The sequence below is a fragment of the Topomyia yanbarensis genome, chromosome 1, assembly GCF_030247195.1.
Source record: "Topomyia yanbarensis strain Yona2022 chromosome 1, ASM3024719v1, whole genome shotgun sequence".
Classification (NCBI taxonomy): domain Eukaryota; kingdom Metazoa; phylum Arthropoda; class Insecta; order Diptera; family Culicidae; genus Topomyia; species Topomyia yanbarensis.
Window position 1 is genome coordinate 51,715,973 of NC_080670.1, and position 20,204 is coordinate 51,736,176.

The following is a 20,204-nucleotide window of genomic DNA, read 5'->3' on the forward strand; positions in this document are numbered from 1 at the left end:
GTGACTCACAACATGGGGTCCGCGGGCCCTTTGAGGACCGCCAAGTAGATGCGGGGGTCCGTAAATAATTTTTTTCCTGGTGTATACTGGAATTTCAAGCATTTTTTTGTGACAGACCGTGGGGGTCCGCAACAAACCAGGGTAATTTTAGGAGGGGTCCATGGTTCGAAAAAAGTTGAGAATCGCTGATCTGAATGATGCAAAACTAATTTAAATGAGTTTTGAATTGCTTGAAATTGTTGGTCCTGATCACTAATTGCAAATCAAAATCTCTGTGACCACTTGTGGAACTATTGAGGATTCCGGAAGATCCGAAGAAATGGCCAATTTACGATAAAAGAGTCACACCTGTAGCTTAAATGAACGGTTAAGTATTCACATTGATTGCTACCGAGCTTCATTTGAACGAATTATTGGTTCCGGAGTTGGGTAGAAGGAACCGATCACACGTGAATTTCCCATATATTTTGCCTTTCTCCTATAGAAGGTTATGTTTTTACTCTGAAAAACGCAACAGTAACCAAAGCCCGGAGGGCCGAAACTCTTATACTATTCGACTTACTTCGTCGAGCTCAGTAAATGTGTTTTTTTACAGTAAGGTTTAAAATGCTTCCAAGGGCTGGCCTGTAGTGTATTGTTGTATTGGCACTGTGTGGGACTCACGCTCGTGCCGTCGTTGTGCTTTCGTCGCACCTTTTTCTTATGCTCCATCTCGGAGCCTCGCTTGGCTCATGAAATGGCTCGACCTTTGAGCTATTATTTAGCTATCGACGCTTCTCTTGCTTCACGTCGCCATTTTAGCTCTCGTCTCCGTGAGACGTTTAGATGCTAATTCCAGGAGCCATTTAGCTCCTGTTTTCGTGAGCCATTCAGCTCCCGGCCTTATAATAATCTAATCGGATAATCCCCGACGGTGAACTAACTCTACACCGATCGATAGTTGACCGACGGAGTAATTTCTCCCAACACCGATACCCGCTTCCTTGAACCATTTTTCTCCCAGTTTTATCGATATCTACTCGGATATTATCTGGCGGTGAACTATCCTACTCAGACTGAGTGTCCCCCGGCAGCAGGATTTCTCGCGGTGCCGGAGTTTGTTTCGTGAGCCAATTAGCTCCCATTTTGTCACGATATAGTCGTATAGTCCTCGGCGGCGAATCTACCCTACTGTGAATTTCCCGGCGGTAGATTTCTACTCGATACAGATGCCATTTGGCTGCCTGTTTCGTCTCGATCTAGTCCCCGGCGGTGGACCTAGCCTACTTCGACGATATCGTTCTGTACGCACTGGCAACACGAGCCATTAGGCCATTAGGCAAAACGTGCTTGTCAACTTCGTCCGGTTCCGCTTTGAGTTCAGCGCACCAGACCAGGCCGGTACGCCATACTTCAGTATTGAGGATGAGACACCCGCCAGGAGACGTCTCGTGCTGCATCTTGCTCCTCCATGATTCTGCGTTGTCAATGCGTTAGTTGTCCTCGCAAGCCTTCTCACATACATAGTCGAAATGGCTGTTATAATTTAGTCGATCGTCGACCATCACACCTAGGTGCTTCAGTGAACTTATCGATGGGATAGATTGAACCCCAGCGTCGGGGCACGACGACATGACGCTGGGGCTCACGACGCGCTTTTTACGGTTGCTGATCAGCGCTGCCTTCGTCTTTTAGTGAGGCAGCTACAACTCCAGGTTTCCACGATGCCTATTGCCTGTACCGTCAACATTTCCACCTCCTCAAGGGTTTCGCCGGTTATCGTGAGGACAACGTCATCTGCAAAGCCAACAATTTCTGCTCCCTTGGGCAGTTCCAGTGTTCACACTCCGTCGTACATTAGATTTCAGCGCGTTGGGCCAAATATGGAGCCATGAGTTTACTCGCACCGTGACCCTAATCGACCTCTTCCCCAAGTTCGTTTCGTAGACTAGTACTCGGTTCTAAAAGTAACTTTTCAAAACGACGCACGATGACGTTCAATTTGTCAGCGAACTTTTCAGCTGGCGTCGTTGGCCCCTTGATCTTAGCCATCACGACACGGTAAGCGTTGCCCCAGGGGTTAAGGTCTACTTCTCTGCACAACTTCTTGTAGCAGGAAGACTTACTAAGCACTATCTCGCGTATAAAAGCGGCCGTAGCCGCCCAGAAGGTCACCTTACACAATTCTTTGAATGCCTCAGATCTTGCTCTCTGCACGCGTCTTCTGGCCTTCAGGCAGGCAGCTGGGTGGAGGATGCTGAACTTTTTGTTCCACCAATAGGCCAACGGACTCCAGCAGTTCCTCGGTTCCATTTTCCTCAGCATTCATACGCCGTACTCCCTCGCTAATGTTTCCGACAGCCCATCCACTAGAACCCCGTTTTTCTGGTTAATAAAAACCAAACAAAACCATCCATCGTGCGAGACTGCCATTCTTGGGCGCGTACTCTATTGCCGAAAATCGCTGGCGTACGAAGGCCGGATCGAATATCGGCGTACGCTTGGAAGGTCCCGCATTGCGAGCGAAGCAGATCGTCGGAATCTAGAGGAACCAGCCGACACGACGAACGGAATGCAGAAACAGACAGTGAAGCAGAAGGTGACGGCGGATGGTGCGTTGGACAAGACGACGGCCCCGTCGAAAAAAGTTAGGTAGACGTATGTTTTAGCGTTGGCACATTCAAGCATTTTCCTACTACCCGCGAAAATTTTCGATAAGCGTTCCTACCTTGAGGTTATTGTTTAAGGGAGTCTTAGTAGCGCTCGCGGCTGGGGTTGAGCGCTAAATCGCACTTTTTATATCACAGACTAATACTTTGATTGATCCAGTGGTTAATTTGTCATCTGCAATATACACCACATGGTAAAATAATTACCAATTGACGCGATACTTTTACAACAATCATCACCAACGCAAACATCAACGGTCCTTTTCCGAATCACCATATGTTATTATCTTTAACAATAATTCGAAAATTTCTCAATCAAACGCGATTTCATTGAATTTCAATAGTTAGGAAATAGCAGTCCTAAGTATAGTCACGACACTCCGGTTATGTCACAGACCATCCAGTCGCCAACAGTACGATCGAGTTAAGAATAGTACACGGAAACGAAAAACTACCTAAAATTGAGTTCCTTTGACTCAATCTCGTGGTATGGTGGGGGAACTTAAAATTAGGTAAACCGTGTTGAAGGTAGTTTCCATTTAACCACGGCAAAAATTACAACTCATTGAAAGGTTTTTTATACTCAAATTTAAGTTGAATTTACCTAATTTTGAGTTCAACCCAAACAACTCAAAAGTACCTTCCTCCACGGAAGACCTCGACTGAGTCGAATCTCTCTTTTTGTTTTTGACAACACTAATAAGTGCGAAAGCGAAGCACAACTCAAAAGTAAGTTAAAACAACTTTTCTGCAGGTTGTTTTATTTAACCGTGTACATAGATTGACGTCAAGGCGGATATTTAAAAGAAAACAGAAAAAATAGAAAACTTCAGAAATATTTAAGAGCAGCGATGCCAACCTTCCAGTTTAAATTGGATTCTTCCTGTTTTTTTACAACATCTAGTCAAACAGACAATCGGAGAAATCTTCCAGTTTTTTGAAATTTGAGCCAGTTTTCCAGTTTTTTTTTAAATATTCATTTATTTAGTTTTTTTCCGGCAAATTGTAACTTGATTCATAGAATTTTCAAGCAAGCGATAGGATAATGCCGAGTGCCCCAGAATAAGATTTTAATCCACCGTAACCTGAACTCTTTTTATACCACTTGTGAGTAAAACGGTTCGGGAATGTACATTTTGATTCGATTTCAAATGAATTTTACTCAAACATAAAGGTGGCAGTACATTGTGTCAAATATTTTGATGAACATTTATAGAATTCTCAGCTAATTGCTATAGTGGTATCGTAAGAAAGGTTTAAGCGCATCCTCAAGTTTAGCAAATGGTATTAAATTTAGGATTTTGTGGATGTGTACATTGAAACTTTCAAAACAGTAAAATTCGACTATAACTATTACAATTACAATCAAATTCGAATGTTCTATTTTTTTTTAATTTGGACAACAATATCAAAAAACCGACTCACCGACTTTTCAGTAAAAGGTAGGGAACATACGTGTTTACTTAAAATTACGTTCATTGAATCGTTGATTTAAACATTGCAAGGGTGAAGTAGGTTTTTTCGAGCATCCAGTTTTTTCCAGTTTTTTTTAAGAAAGGTACCAGTTTTTTTGAAAAAATGTTGGCAACGCTGCTTAAGAGGGCTATCATGGAAAAAATACACGCGGTCAATTGTACTCATAAACCTCTATCTTCCCTTTCCAGATGACCGTTTCGAACGCAACACACGTCACCCTGCGCAACGTGGGCTTCAATCTGTCCGGGAATTTCACCTGCGAAGTAACGGCGGATGCTCCCTCGTTCTACACTGGAGTAGCCACCAACTTCCTCACCGTCGTCGGTAAGTAACATTCGTTTACTTTTTACTTCCGCTCAGACCAAGGAGCTGCGTTGAACCGCCTAGTAAAACTTTACAACTGTGCTTTATCTTACTCACCTCGTATCCTGCTAAACAGACATCATATTTTGGTCGTGACTGGAAGCTACACCGGAGGCGGTGATTAATTAAATTAGATTTTGGTTCCGTTTCGCTCACTGAAGGTGCGCTGCTCTGGCTTCGATCGTTTTCTTGGCTGCTGGCTGGTATAGGCGTTCTAAAATCCGACGAAATATCGTTTATTTACATCGTGTTTGTGGGAGATTCCGCTACCACAGACAAGCGGATAAGTTGATAACTGGATATGTTGACAGTATCGATTGACATGGCATGCCATCAGTTGTAGCAGTGCTAAGTGCAAATCTCGACAAACATATGATTAGGGCGTCTAAACCAACCGTAAAATTTCACTTTGAGGGGAAAATTTCATGCAAACCGCTATTTACCAATGATCGTTGTTGGTAGCAAACGGAAGAGAACAGTTTTCTCCTGCCATAAATTCCGTGAACTATATTTGGACAGCAACGGTTTATAAATCTTGACAGTTGGCGTATACTCCTTAAAACTATGCTTGTCGAGTAATGGCGGTAAATCAGTGAAATTAATCAATAATTGATCAATTATTGTCTTCATCCATACTTTGATTTCTAACGGTGTCTTGGTGCATTAGGGCGATTGTTCTATGTCGTCTTTTACTCTTGTAGATAACAGTAATGAATTCTACTTCCTTGTTTACCTATTTCATGGAGGTATTCTTCAACTCACTGGTTCGCTTAACGCGATGTGCGGTACCGTTGTCTGTGAATTTATACATGGGAGGTAATCTCGCCGTTAGCCGTTGACGGCCTGTTAAATTGTGGAGAGAAAATTTATGTTCAGCTGCACTCAAAATGCTAATAGGCTGCTGTACTGTTGATGGAGAAAAAATATGGCGCTAATCTGTTGATGATGGAAAGCGAAAAAACGGTGAATTATTGCTGCAAACGCCAGACGAAAATGTTTGCAATTTACAATCGACTTCAGATTTTGATAGATTTGGCAAAGCTGTAGTGAAATGTGGTTATGCCACAGTTAGCTACAACCACAAAATTTAAATAAAATTTATTGTGAAACTTATGCCCACTAAGTTTTATTTCGAGAGATTGGTTGAAGAGTTGTTCTTGTACTTGGAGGCTAGCCGTGGTTACACTTCTGCTTTTCCTTCGATCAGAACAGAGTAGTTTCACAGCTTTTTCATCGTGCCTTGTGATAAACTTGATCAAGCGCACCATTAAACTATTTCAAGTGTGCATTTCCGGCTCCGAACGCCGTCAGCAGATGAACTAACAATTCAAATGAAGCGCCTCGTCACCGCGAAGAGCCACTTAGTAGCACTGTTAGGTTGATGCGCTCTAAACTGTCAGCATCATTAATTCGGCATTTAATGTGAAGAATGTATATTAAATCGCCTTCTGTTCTTAGTTTGCAGCCCCCGGGAGCGTCCTGGGCCGAGGTAATAACGGTAAGGGTGCCAGCAAACGAGAAAACGTCCTTAATTTATCAACCATGGAATAATTTATCATTTTCAGCACCGGATGCTCCGAGTCGCTTTTCCTATGTGCGCTACTATACCATTGTCATTATTTTGCTCGATGGAAACTTCGACCGGTGGTGGTGCCATGTCGGAAAGTGGATAGCTTCGCTGAAGCGGATATAAGTGACACTTCTGTAATAATTTCACGAATCTCTATAAACAGACTCTCCGGCTCACACACAAACTCGATCCCATACGTTCGTAGATGCGAACACAAATTCGTGCTGGGTGATACTGGGAAGACTATTTGTATAGCTTACCTAATTCGAATGACGGCACTCGTTGATCCGACTACGTATGTGGCAGCAGATGTCGCTACCGTAGACTTCTGTGAAACTGTCCGGTTGTCTGGTACGTCTTATTTGCAAAGAAGTCCGGGGAAAATTGGAACGCATCAGGTCAGTTCGTTCTTGGGACGAAACCGACCTGAAATTAAAACTGAGGCACATTGAAATGACTGTGACATTTTGCACGGTCATAATAACGCATTCTGGTACCTATTAGTAATTAGCAGAAGTGATAGGTTGGAAATAAGCCCCCGTCAATTCTTCGTTATGAGTCGTAGTGGAAGTAGGCTTGTTCGCCGTTCACACACGGCGTTCTCACTCTGGTAGACGGAGACATCCGAACATGTGAGTTGTGCAGAATGTGATGGATGTACCTAAATGGATATTTGCCCGGGGCTTTGTTACGCTAGGTTACTGATTGCTGAATGATCCATATGAATGATTGCGTTCAGTTGGAAAGCACGAAGAGGAAAAGGGATATTTCGTATTATTTTGTATGCCATTGTAAGTATTTTCAAAACCTAAAGGTTCTAGGAATAATGACGGAATAGAGCAGAGGTCTGGATGGCTGAAAGATTTACTGACAAAATTCGAATTCCTGTTGATTTACGTTACCAGTACAGTCTCGATTGGCTCTCAAACGCGATACTTATCCGCTCGACGCGCCAACTAGATTTCATTATTGGTACCAGTCAAATGGTGACGAAAGTATTTTCTAGCATCGATGATATAGGATGGTTGTTCCACAGAGAACAGACATCCATCTTCAGCATTCAACTTGTGTAAAATCTCTAACGGTTTCGAAGGTAGTTGGGATATCCAAACCAGGTGCGCTACTGTTGTCATGTTTTTGCCTTTCTCATATAAAGAAAGGCTATGCAATCACTGTAAAATCGACTTTTTAACAGAGGCCCGGAGGGTCGAGTGTCATACACCATTCGATTCAGTTCGTCGAGATCGGAAAATGTCTGTGTGTGTATGTGTGTGTGTATGTGTGTGTGTCATTTAAACTCACACAATTTTCTCAGAGATGGCTGAACCGATTTTCGCAAACTTAGTTTCATCTCAAAGGTATAACGCTCCCATAAGCTGCGGAAGTTGATCCGACTTCCGGTTCCGGAGTTACAGGTTGAAGAGTGCGGTCACACAGCAAATTCCCATATAAACTGGTACCACCATGATGTTCAAATGATGTAAAACATATTAAAATTGATGTAACATTACTCTAGTTTGCGGGTCTAGATCACTAATGATCAATCAAAGCAGCTTTGACCACCTTGGCCACCTATGACGGTTCATGACACCCCCGGGGAACCCGCCAAGTTCCTAAGCTAATATCACACCCATTCCCCAACGAATTCTCTACCGATTTTTACAAACTTGATTTCAAATGAAAGATACAGTAATACTATTGACTGCTGCTGAATTTCATTCGGTTCTGACTCTTGCTTCCGGAGTTACAGGGGTGTTAGAAAGGATACACTGGAATTTCCCATATAAATCGGTACAATCGTAATACCTCAGAGGCTAAAAACTATTGAAATGGTCACCAAATTACTTCTCATCGCAGATCTAGATAACTGCTTGCCAATCAAACATTCTTTGAATATATTGTCCACTATCGACGATTCTGGAAGTCCGGAATTCCGGGCATATTCTACAATTAAAGTCACAGATTTTCTCGAACCAAGTCTCAAATGGACGGCAAAATATGCAAATCAAATTCGTTAGTTGGCAGAGGGTGTTGCGAAACCAGCGAATCACGACTGAACTATGTCCGAAAAATCAATCAAAACGAGTGTGATTTTGTTGTTTTCATTCTAATGGTTTAGTTTGGGTTGAAATCTAGGGGCAGATCACTCTAGGAATGTATAACAAATTTGCATCAAATTAGAAAAAATGCATTTAATTTCCATTTTTTCATCAACTTTGCACTCCCTCGCACAAAAGTTTGTTTAACAATCGTCCTACGCTGATCCACTTTGTTCGACGTTATGTTGAATATAACGCTAGTTTTTTGTAGGGTTTTGACGTCTTACACGAAACGCAAAATACATTGCACGCAACGCAAAATACATTTTGAATTTCTATTTTGATGGAAAGAAATGCATTTAATTTCGCTGATTTTTCAAAATGCATCACAAGTGATCTGCCCCTAGGTTGAAATCCACCAAAAGAGATTATAACTATTAGAGGGAGCAAAATGCCAGATAATATCCCGTTAGTGTGCCTACTACTGGTTATAATCTTTTCCGATCCTACTCCCGAGCCTGACAACGGATAGACCGAAATAAAATTACTTTTATTGTGAGAAGCAGGCATTGTTTATAAACACGGCTCACAGTATAAGTAATTTTATGTCGATTTTTCACTAAGGCATTTCAATATTCACCCCAATACATGTTTTTCTGTATAGGCCGAACATAACTGTCATTAGGTTTGTTCCACTACCAGGAGAGACTGGAAGTACTTCGAACCAAATAGGGAGAAAACCGTCCCTGTATTCTTTTCTTCTCTTTTTCCTTCTGGTAGCAAAACGGAGTAAAAGGAATATGTTTTGTTACTCTTGTTTCCTTAAAAAAAAGAGGAAACACAAACGACTAAAGGACGATTCAGACGATGCATCAGCTTCCGTCAACGGAACGTCACCGTTCCGTCAGGATAAGTTACATGCAGTTAAATGGAGGCATTCACAGCGCCGTCGAGAGCCGCGCCGGGCCCTACTATATATGACTTCTCATTTGAATAGCCATTAGGCAAATTGTACCTTTCAATTCAAACTATTTTTTATATAATTTGTTTATTTGACAGGCCTTAATGCGTCAGCTGAAAGTTGTGGCTGTTTAAAAACGTTGTAGTTTATAAACAACATGGGCATTAGGGTGGGACAAAAAATAGATTCCAGCTCCGAGTAACTTTTGGGTACCGTTTGGGTCCTAGAGCACCTGAGCAAATTCTTAGCTTGATCCCTGAAACTATATTTTTGCGCCCACTGTTTAAAGTTTACATGGGATTTTATATAGGAAAATTAACTTTCACAAAATAATTCCTCCAGGAGTCGCCCATTGCTTCCTAAAAATATACCGTTATGTGATTTTTGTAGGAAATTTAACAAAGAAACAAAGTCTCGAAAACTACGAAACGATCTGACGCTTGAGAAAAAAAGTTATTAATCTGAAACCAATTGACGCTCTGACGATTGACAAAATATTCATTTTTTCTAGCACCACTGTTGTTGGTTGTCCAACTATGCAATTTTGTTTTGATCTTCTCTTAATGTGTCTAAATCATATATCTATACTGTTTGGCCACTTCGCAAGAGTTTTGAGTCTTCTGTTGTACATAATAAGAGAAAATTAAAGATTTTGTATATATTTCGAACGTCAACAGCAGTGATGCTATGAAAAGTAAAATTTTCATTAATCTTTAGAGCATCAATCGGTTTTTTCTTAATAACTTTTCCCACAAGCATCAGATCGTTTCGTGGTCTTCTAGACTTTGTTTCCTTGACAAATTTCCTATAAAAATCAGACATCAATTTATTTTTAGGAGGTAACGGGCGACTCTTGGAAGAATTAATTTGCAAAAGACATTTTCCCCATACGAAATCCCATGTAAACTAAACCGTGGGCGCAAAAATATAGTTTCACCGATCGAACTAAACATTTGCAGAGTTGTTCTGGGAGCTAAATGGGACTCAAAAAGTTACTCTGAGCGATTTTTGACGTAGGACTACGTCTTCGTTTTCGATATGGGGGTGCACTCTGCAAATTCTACAAAAATGGTATGTAACGAAAAGTGGTCCAATTTTAAACGCATATAATTCAGCCTTCTCACGATAAATTTTCAAATTTTTTGCACAAATCGCCCCGAAATACTTCTAAGAATAGATTCCAATAGATAAACCCAAAGATTTTTGATATCATGGCATTAAAAAATTAAGTAATATACAACCTTGTCAAAATATCGCGCATTTACACACAGAAGACAGCGCTTCCCAAGCCCTGTACGACGGATTGGTGTACCTAGCGTGCAACGCTTCTAAGAATGACGTCACCATCGACTATTTAAAGAACGGACTTGGCCAGACACGCTCAGTTCCCTTTTGAACGGTTGGTGAAGCAGATCACTGCGCTGTGTTTTTTACAGCCAGTGTAGCTGAGCTAGAAGTCCGTTACACTGGCTGTGGAGGGACGCTACCCTGTGTCGTCCAACAGGCGACCGCTCCAACTGCTTCCTAAATTCCGCTGTAATGTTGCCAGTAAATTTTTGGTTTAACTAGCACATGTATTTGCTATTTGCGCTTGAAATTAAGTAATGTAGTGGTAGTAATAAGCTTTCCATTTTGGTTTAAACGCAAGGGCAGTTTTTAAAACAGGTTTTGATTAATTAGTTTAGCTCATCTAAGCAATTTTATCAATTCTGTAAATTAAAAGGAATTTTACGGAACTTGCGTAAAATTTGGCCCCACTTGCAACTGGTATAATCAACCTGCACAAAGTGTTGCATAACGCAGGGCTGTTTTTTGGAACAAAATGTGTTATCATTCAGCCCTTCGCTGTGCAAAATCACGATATTATGACAGATGGGCTAAGCGCGACCTTTTCTTTCAATCGGGAAAGGCCGCGTGGAATTTTGGTGAAATGCGCTAATAGTGTCGTGGTGGTACTAGTTGTCTCTTTCGCTCTACCCATCATCATCAGCGTTGACTCATTTTGCATTGTACGCTTGGGTTCAATGTTTGGTGCGAATGTGTTGGTAGGTAGGGGAACTGGCGGTAAAATGAACACGTTAAGCGAAGTCATTATTGCGAATCTTTTCTAAAATCCACATCGTGACATTTCAGCCATGCGCCACCAAACCGTGCGCCGAATTACGCGCAGGTTCACTTTGTATTAGTGCAAGCGAAAAACCGGTTTGACGTTTTTTTTTGTTTCGTTCGCACTCATGTGTGTCACATATAGCAACAAATCGACGAAACGCTAGTTTATCTCAGGATAGACAATATTTTCTAACTAATAAGTGAATGAGATATTACAATCACCTTATGCTTCTTGTTAGACATGTTTTGTACATATCTGGTAAAAATACTTCGTCATAAACACATTTTTTCAAACATGATTCTTGATTTCTAAACATGTCCAAAAATGAGACATGTTTATAGCGAGTGGGTAAAATGAACATGTGGCGGTGGTAAAATGATCAGCTTCTGGTGGCCTGCAAAATGTCCTGTATGTATGCAATGCGCAGCGTTGGAAAGCATTTTCCGATCAATGCTAATATTCCAACAAATCATGAGCTTTGCATACACACAGGGCATTTTGCAGGCAAAAAAAATTGTCATGGAAGAATTGAATTTTCATGACGTAATATTAACCATTTTACAATCCTGTGACATCGAAACACATCTACAAATTTGGGGTTATCCATGGGTGTTTGAACTTTTAGGATCTGTTTGAGAGCAACTAGAAAGCTTGTTCTATACATGAGATGTGATTGTCTAAAATTTGATTTTTCTTCACCGGTCCGGGTGTTTTTTCTCACACACTAAGTACTAAGTAAATAAATATTTTACATTAAGTAGTATAGTCCTACGTCTACAGTTCGTGCAACCCCATGGGGCTGCCCCTTGTAGTTTTTTTTCATATAACCATATCCCACTCTAATGGGCATGGAGGGGTTAACAATTTCAGTCATTTTTAAGCAATTATAGCATGTTTTCCTTCACCCACAGATTTGTTTAAAATAAACAATAAATATTTTGATTAAACTCAGACAACAAACCTTGCTTATCTGATTAAATGGATATTTTGGTTGATGTATTCAAAAATTCAAATTTAATTAAATAATTTCCTCTTTTGAAAATAAATTAATTCATTGATACATTTTTGTGTGAAACGAGCACTTGTTATTGGAATAAAAGAAATATATTTATTGATTAAATCTAACCCTTTAATTTAAATCAAAGACTCAATTTAGTTTATTCTAATGGGCTCTATTTCTCGTCATGTACTATATAGAAACAAAATATATTTTGTAACAATATATTTTTGAGAACTCAATCTAGTAATATTGTGCTCATCACAAAACATCTTTTTGAGGATATGACTATACCCGTTATTGTAACTAAAGAAACATTGATAGCAGTAAGCAGTATCCATAAAATTAGTTCAAGCTTCAAGATTTTTTTTCAAATTCGCTCTGCTTTTTCAATGAGGCAAATAAATATAATATTACAATTAAGTATTGTTATGTATGAGTATTTTCATTTCTTTCAATCTCTACCCACATCTTTTATTTTCAATTAAAAAGCGGGCCCCCAAAATTGAGCCGGGCTCGAAGGTAGTTGCCCCCCCCCCCCCTGACACACCTCTCGTCGGGCCTGGGTATTCACACACAACATCAACAGCACGGAACGTTTTGACGTACGGCACGTGTGAACGGGCACAAGAGAAAAGTAATAAACTTATCCAGACGGAACGGTGACGTTCCGTTGACATTGACGGAAGCTGATGTATCGTCTGAATCGTCCTTAAAACGTCTCTTCCATTGGCGATTCTACGTTGAAAACTTTGATAAGAAAATAAATTTTCAACAACATATCACATTTTGATTTGTTGATAATTGCCTACGAGAACGCTCGATTTTGAAGATGGTGAGTTAATATCTTGCAAAAATGGTGTAAAACATAGTGATTTCTACTATTATTCGCGGACTACGTACTGCGGTTCGGATATGCAATTTGTTGAGCACCGTGGCCACCGCAACATCATTTCCCATTCCTCCTAAGCCAATCAAAACCTTTATGAGATGGTGTAAATTCATGGAACTCTCCGGATCACGAGAATATGGATAGAATATATCGGACTCATTGGAGAGTTTCAGTGAGAAGAAGGCGAGTTGGTGTTTTTGAACAGCAATGCCTAGTAACTTTTTTGCGCCTCAAGGAGCACATTTCTCTGTTTTTGGAAATCCCCATTCTCGTTTGGTGTTAGTGCAAGACAGATATACAATTTGTTCAGAAATAATTGAAATATGTGAGTAGAAAAAAAACTAGATTACATAGTATAACGTTATAGCTAACGGTTCAGATGAAGTAGACTAGCCAAAATATGTTTGCACTGAGCAGCATGAGCAGCAAGGGATGCATTCAGAAACACTATTTGTTATCTTCAAGGTAGTGTTATCCAGCTTATTACCTGGATGAGAAGATTTCTTTACGTAACCTTTGATGCTTTGCATAATGCAAAACCGATCCGTCACTCTGGTAGGCTTGATAGAGTCACCTACATAGTCCAAAATATTAAGGAATTTAACACCAATAGAGTAAGGTGGGGCAAAAGTGCGCACCTAACAGTTTTCGTAAAATAACTATCGGTAGAAAAGCACTAGAAAATCGGCATGATTACAAATTATTACTCTCATCACACATCTTCAAAACGTAATACTAGATATCTCTTGGTTTTGCTTGTGATCCGAGAAATAGTTATTTTCTTATGAATACTCAAATGCGTACTTTTGCCCCATGGTCGGGGCAAGAGTGCGCATAGCACGGGGCAAAAGTGCGCACCGCTTAAATAGCCGATTTATTTCCGCCCATAAATTAAACTAATCAATTTTAGGATATCCATCCCCTCTTACTCTTCCTTCATAACTAAAAAGTATCCCTCCCTCTGCCTCGGTTGATGCTGTTCAGTTTTCCATTATGTTGAAAAAACTTGGATGTTTCATCTTTCAGACAATGTGGTTCATGATCAAACTGTCACCCCTGGTAACATCATTATTTGTCATAGTTGGGTAGATCACTACAAGAATTCTTGCGAATATGCTATTTGTATTGGAAATACATCTTTATTTACATATTCATAGTTTTTTGGTTCTTTTTTAATTACTCTGAGCTTTCGGCACTCTATATTTTTCCTTGGAACCAGTTATGCTGATACTTTTGTTCCTAAACCGCTCATATCAGTCGTAATTTGACTGGTGAGCTCGCAGTTATTGAAGATGCTGGTCCCTGCTTTAAATCATGGAAGAATTAGTTCAATTTTAATATAAAAAGCTTCACTCGCGTCTTTTGATTTGGGGAGGATATGCTATGCGTACTTTTACCCCACTGTCAGTTTTTTAACTTATTCAATTGTTACGAAAATTACTGATTTTTTTTTCATTAAATCAAATATACCTCGCAACGACCCATATGTTGAAAATTTTTAGGGTACTGTAGTTTTATAGATCCTGATTTATTCAAACAGCTAATTTATGATTACCAAAATTCAAAAAATAATATCAAATCAGCGAAAAATGGTCCTTCCCCCTTAATTTCAAACCACTATATTCAAACCTTTCATGCCTATATGTGCGATTAGTTGACTTAATGATACACTAAATCCATACAGAGTTGCCAGGTTCTAGCGCTTGTGTGCTTCCAAAAGTCCTATGCGCACTTTTACCCCACCTTACTCTACTGGTTGTGTCTCGATTTCCAGTTGAAACTTTATTTATGGAAAGTATTCCCATAACCACCATAATGCCGCTGTGGGTCTAGAATTAGTGCTGTTCCCCTACGAGGACAAACTGGGCGGCAAACTGTCTAAGTAACTGAGCCCTTCAATTCCCTTGTGCCATTTAGTACCACTTCCTCGTTGAGCTTCCAACTTGTTCGCCCCGGTGCGACTTGTGGTGTCTCGTCGCGGTGTACTCAGTATAGCTCCCGGCGGTGAATCTGATTGTATGCTGGCGGAGAGTTCTCCGGCGAAAAAAGTTCTCCCGATACCGATTCTTCTTTGGTTTTCGCTATATTTCTATCGGAATCACCGGTGGGGTGCCGTGGTCGGTCCGACAATTCCGGATGGAGCGTGACGTCCGGTTCGTTGGCGTTTCGACGACCCGTACTCGGTGCTCTGTCGTAGTCTACTCGAGTAGGCCTCGGTGGTGGATCTAGCTTATTCCTGCGGAGAGTTCCCTGGCGATGATTGCTCTCCCAAAACCGTTGCTCGATGTTAATCACGCCGTTTTCGCTATAAGACGGTCATGATCTCCATCATAACTTTGTTGACTGTGTTCCACGTCTTTACGTCGCTTGTCATTCTGTAGGCCACATTATCAAGGTTGATGTCCGGTCCTCCCGTTTCAAGTAGCTTACTGCACGTCGCTTCAAACCAAATCGCAACTCATACGACCACCAGCCGGAACTGTTCAGCTTTTCACGGTTCCACTTGGTTTTCAGCGCCGCACCCCAGGCAAGAACCCCACATTGCAGTTTCGATGACGAAACACTAGATAACAGACCGACATTTCGCAGGTGTAATCAACGTGGGTTGGTGATCTATATCCGCTGGAACGTTTTGCAGTTGCTGACCAACAACACATCCATCTTGTGGTGAGCTATTTGTAGCTTGACCCCGTTCATCAAGCTCTCGATCGCATCTATTGTCTCCGTCACCGACACCTCCACTTCTCCGAGTTTCTCACTCATCGCCGTTAGTGACGCGTCGTCCAAAAAATGCACGATTTTCACTTTCCCGGGCAGCCGCAGTATTAAGACCCCATCGTACATCCCGTTCCAAAGATTGGACCGAGAATGCACAGTATTTTAAAACGTCGTTTTCGTGCTTAAAATTAATATCGTCTAATTAACTTTGTTCGGCAAAAATATGTGTTTTGATACCGCATCGTGGAAGATTCCAAGAAGGTAGGAGAATGTCTAAAAAAGTTATCACAAAAAAAACTAATTTTAAGGGGTCTGGCATATAATATGTTCCACAACTTTTAAATCATTAAAGCTAGATATGTGGTGTCTTCAGCTATTTTGTAGAAACATTTGCTACAACTTTGCCGAAGACATAATGGTTCTATCTTGATTAGTTCAGATAATATATTTCGTATATTACTTATAGGTGAATTAATCACTGAACGATATACTTCCGTGGATGCGCAATCATGAGGGCAACAACTTTTCCGAACAAAATATACTTCTAAAGTTAACGGTTTAGACGCTATTAATTTTGAGCACGAAAACGACGTTTTAAAACACTGTGGAATGGAGCTCTTAGGAAGGCCCGCTGCGACTCGCGTTGACTTCTACCCTTCGTTCGTCTCGTACAGCAGTACTCTACGCTGGAAACATCTTTTCAGGATCCGTCTCTCTCTTCTGTGTAGCGCTGCGGCATTGACCTATACGAGGCTGAATGGCCCAGTGACTTCCCTGATTTTGACAGCAACACCAGCTTCTGTACCTTCTACATTTCGGGAAAATTTCCATCATCTAAACACTGCTGCAGTAGCATCCTGAACATGTCCCGATATGCCACAAGCACTGCTTTCAGCGCCACGTTTGGTATTCCTTCTGGACCGGGGGGTTTCTTTGATTGTAGTCGACTCGACGCTTCTTTGAGCTCGTCGTCAGTCACTTGCCACTTGTTTGTGTTTGCTTCTTCTTCTTAGCAGTACGGAGTCGGAAACCAGGTAGTTGGATAGTGCTTCGGGAGAGACTCTCAACGATTATCTTTATATTTCCAGCGCACATTTCAGCTGGCATCGACGGGCCCTTATCTTCACCTTCACGACTCGGTACGTTTCCCCCAGGGATTAGCGTCTACTTCTCAGCACAGCTCCTTATGGCAAACTGGCTTGCAAAGCTTGAGCTTCCCAAAACTTCGCTTTGCGCTTCCCTCGCACTCTTCGATCTTGCTCTCTGAGCCCACCTTCTGGCTCTGAGACAAGCAGCTTGTAGCGTACCGAACGACTCATTTACCCAGTAAGCTGGACGCCGTCTACTGCGTGACTACAGTTTTCGCGGCATTGTAACGTCACAATCCTTCTTGTTAGATCAGCCGCATCAGCGTTCTTAATCCCGTTGTCCGGCCGAAATGACTCAAGAAAGAGGTCTTTGTTTGAAGACTTTCGTCTTGCACTTTAGCTTGCTGGTCGTCGATCTCCGTGCAGTAGCAGGGTTCCGTTGACCAATGCGGAACCGGCTGAGATGGACGTTATGGGGACACTGATAGAATATATTCGTAAATCGCTAGGAATTAGATTCGTACAGAAAATTTTCATAAAATTTACGAATTTTTCGTACATATAATGAATCGTTCGTAGTTCTATTGAAACACTTTAATTTTTTATTGCTAGTTTTTCGTGAAAACCACGAAACGACTTTCGTTGGCTTATTACGAAACAGCTTCATTCGGCAAACGAATTGTTCGCTGCTATATACGAATATCTTTCTAATATTTACGAGCATCATTCGTCAAACCGTCAACATCCAAAGAGCTTCAATATGGAGTCATTGTTGCTATACGTCGGATGATTGTTGATCATCACGACGGTCTCAGTCTAATTATTTAGTAGCCGTATCCGTGTCCACCGATTTCAGGAAGATTTCCTGAACCTCTTTCGCTTGATCCAGAATCTGGAGCAGTACGGATTCAGTTGAGCCATCGCGAACTGCTCGTTGGCTTTGAATGAAAAAATTTGAGTTTTTCTCTGCCGGAGCAAAGTCAAAACAATATGCTATTAAATACGAAAGCTTTTCTAACATGAACGAAATTCATTCGTACGACCAATGAAGTTGTTAGTAATATACACAAACATTTATTGAAATAAACGAATCATTTTGTTTCATTCACGAAAAATAATGTCGTTATCAACGATAACATTCGTGCCATGTACACTAAATACGTAAAATTTACGAAAACTTTTGTTCATCAAGCGTCCATTTCTTCATAACACAATCTTTCTAGACCTCTATAGAGGTGAGCAAGTTGAAAAATCGATTTTACCAGATCGATCCTTTTGTTCAAAAAACTCGTTGTTGGCAAACATCGATCCTAAAAGATGGATTGAAAAAAATAGTATGCTAATAAATACGAAAACTTTTCTAAGATGAACGAAATGAATTCGTGGGATCAACAAAATCGTTCGTAATATATATACACGTATATTAAAATAAACGAAACATTTCGTTTCATTCACGAAAAATGTCGTTTTCAATGATTACATTCGCGCAATGTAAACTAAATAAGAAAAATTTACGAAAACTTTCGTTCATCAAGCGGCCATTTCTTCGTACCACAATAAAATCGATTTGGCCACATCGATTTTTTTAAATTAAGAAAAATCGATGTTGTCAAAGATCGATCCCAAAAGATCGACTGAAAACAATAAGAGGCTAATATATACGAAAACCTTTCTAAAATAAACGAAATGAGTTCGTGCCGCCAACGTAATATACACAAACGCTTATTAAAATGAACGAAACATTTCGTTTCATTCACGAAAAATAATGTAATTATCAACGATAATATTTGTGCAGTGTACATTAAATGTGTAAAATGTGTTCATGAAATGAACGAAACCCACTATTTACAATGCACGAAAATACTTCGTTGCAGAAAACAACGAATGAATTCGTGCATTGCATGATCGATTTCATTATATTTACGAATTTATACTATCAGTGGATGCTTCTCGCGCACTCTACAGTCCATGTTCGCCGTCAGTGAAGGACTACCGAATGTGGTGGAATTTCTCACGCTACCGATATCCGTTTCGTTAACCAATTAGCTCTCAGTTTTATCACGATACCAGGAACGATTTAGCCCCCCGCTTCGCCGTGATCTACTCGTTGTAGTCCTGGGCGGTAGTCCTATTCTCCACAACGAGCCGACCGGTAGGCAGGGATGCCAAAGGTACTGATAAACTACATTTTTTTCGATATATTTACATTTGCACAAGCCGTACAGCCCGCTACAGCGACGCATCACTACAGCTCTTGCCAGAACGGTAGCCAAACCGAGTACATTTTCCCGTACAGCAGTAGAATACATTTTTGTTTTGCTGCTGTACTCCGACTGCTCGGTGAGAGTGTGGCGTAGTAAAGTTTGTTCTCTCGCTTTGTACACTTTTCTCCGCATTTATTTTTGTCGTTAGTGATTGAATATATTGAATAGATGAAAAATATTAAAAAGTGCAAAATAAGGAAAGAGAAGCTGTACCGCTCGCGTCTGGTGGCTGTACTGGGGGCAGTATTTCTTTGTCATGTTACTGCTTTGCTTACAGACTGCCGTACAGCGCTGGGCGTTCTGCAATAGCGAACGACAGCAGCGACGAAAGAGAAACGAGAATGTAGGCAGAAAAATTACAGCCGCAGAAAAGGTAGGCATTTTGCATCCTTGCCGGTAGGTGCCGAAACCTGTTGCCAATTTTGACTACATATAAATATTCTCAGAAGATACATATCTTTTGCAAATGAAACTTAGAGAAGTATTTAGTATTCAGTATTTAAAGTATTGAGTACATTTATGTAAAGCATATTCATATTTTACAATTCTTTTAAATATTTCGTGAGGGGGAGTTTGATCCCGAACCCCCCGCTACTACGCCACTACGTTTGGCTGAAATTTTTGATAGTTGGCTAGTCTGTGTATAGAGTGTCTGTAATCTTGAGGCTTTTTCCAAAAAGACATATTTAGAATGAGTGACTCTCATTAGGTTTGTTCCAGGAGAAACTGGAAGAACTCCGGAGAAAATCGTTCCTGTACTCATGTCTTCTCTTTTTTCTTCTTTTGGTAGCAAACCGGAGTAAAAAGGAGCAAGTATTTTTTTGCTTCTGTTTATTCCGGAGTGACTTCCGTGTACTGGAACAAACCTATTGTTTACTTTCTCATCTGCTAATAAGTCAGTCGCTTTAACATATATCCCTCAACTCTTTTCATAATATGCTAGTCAAAACGACCGCCTTTCGATCTGTACTGTAAAATAAGTGAAAAGTGCTATAGTGACGCCGTAAAAATCGAAAGAGAAAGTAAACAGAGAGAGTCACTCATCATAAATATGTCATTTTGAACAAATGCTCTGGAA

At 40.6% G+C, this 20,204-nt stretch overlaps 1 protein-coding gene across 2 annotated transcripts in view; it reads left to right on the forward strand.

Annotated features, from left to right (window-relative positions):
- Positions 1-20,204, forward strand: part of LOC131677603 (uncharacterized) — a 592,646-nt gene that overhangs the window by 198,374 nt on the left and 374,068 nt on the right. For both annotated transcript variants that reach the window (XM_058957497.1, XM_058957496.1), the window contains exon 4: positions 4,313-4,448. In XM_058957497.1, the coding sequence (XP_058813480.1) occupies positions 4,313-4,448 (136 nt within the window). The remainder of the gene's footprint in view (positions 1-4,312; positions 4,449-20,204) is intronic.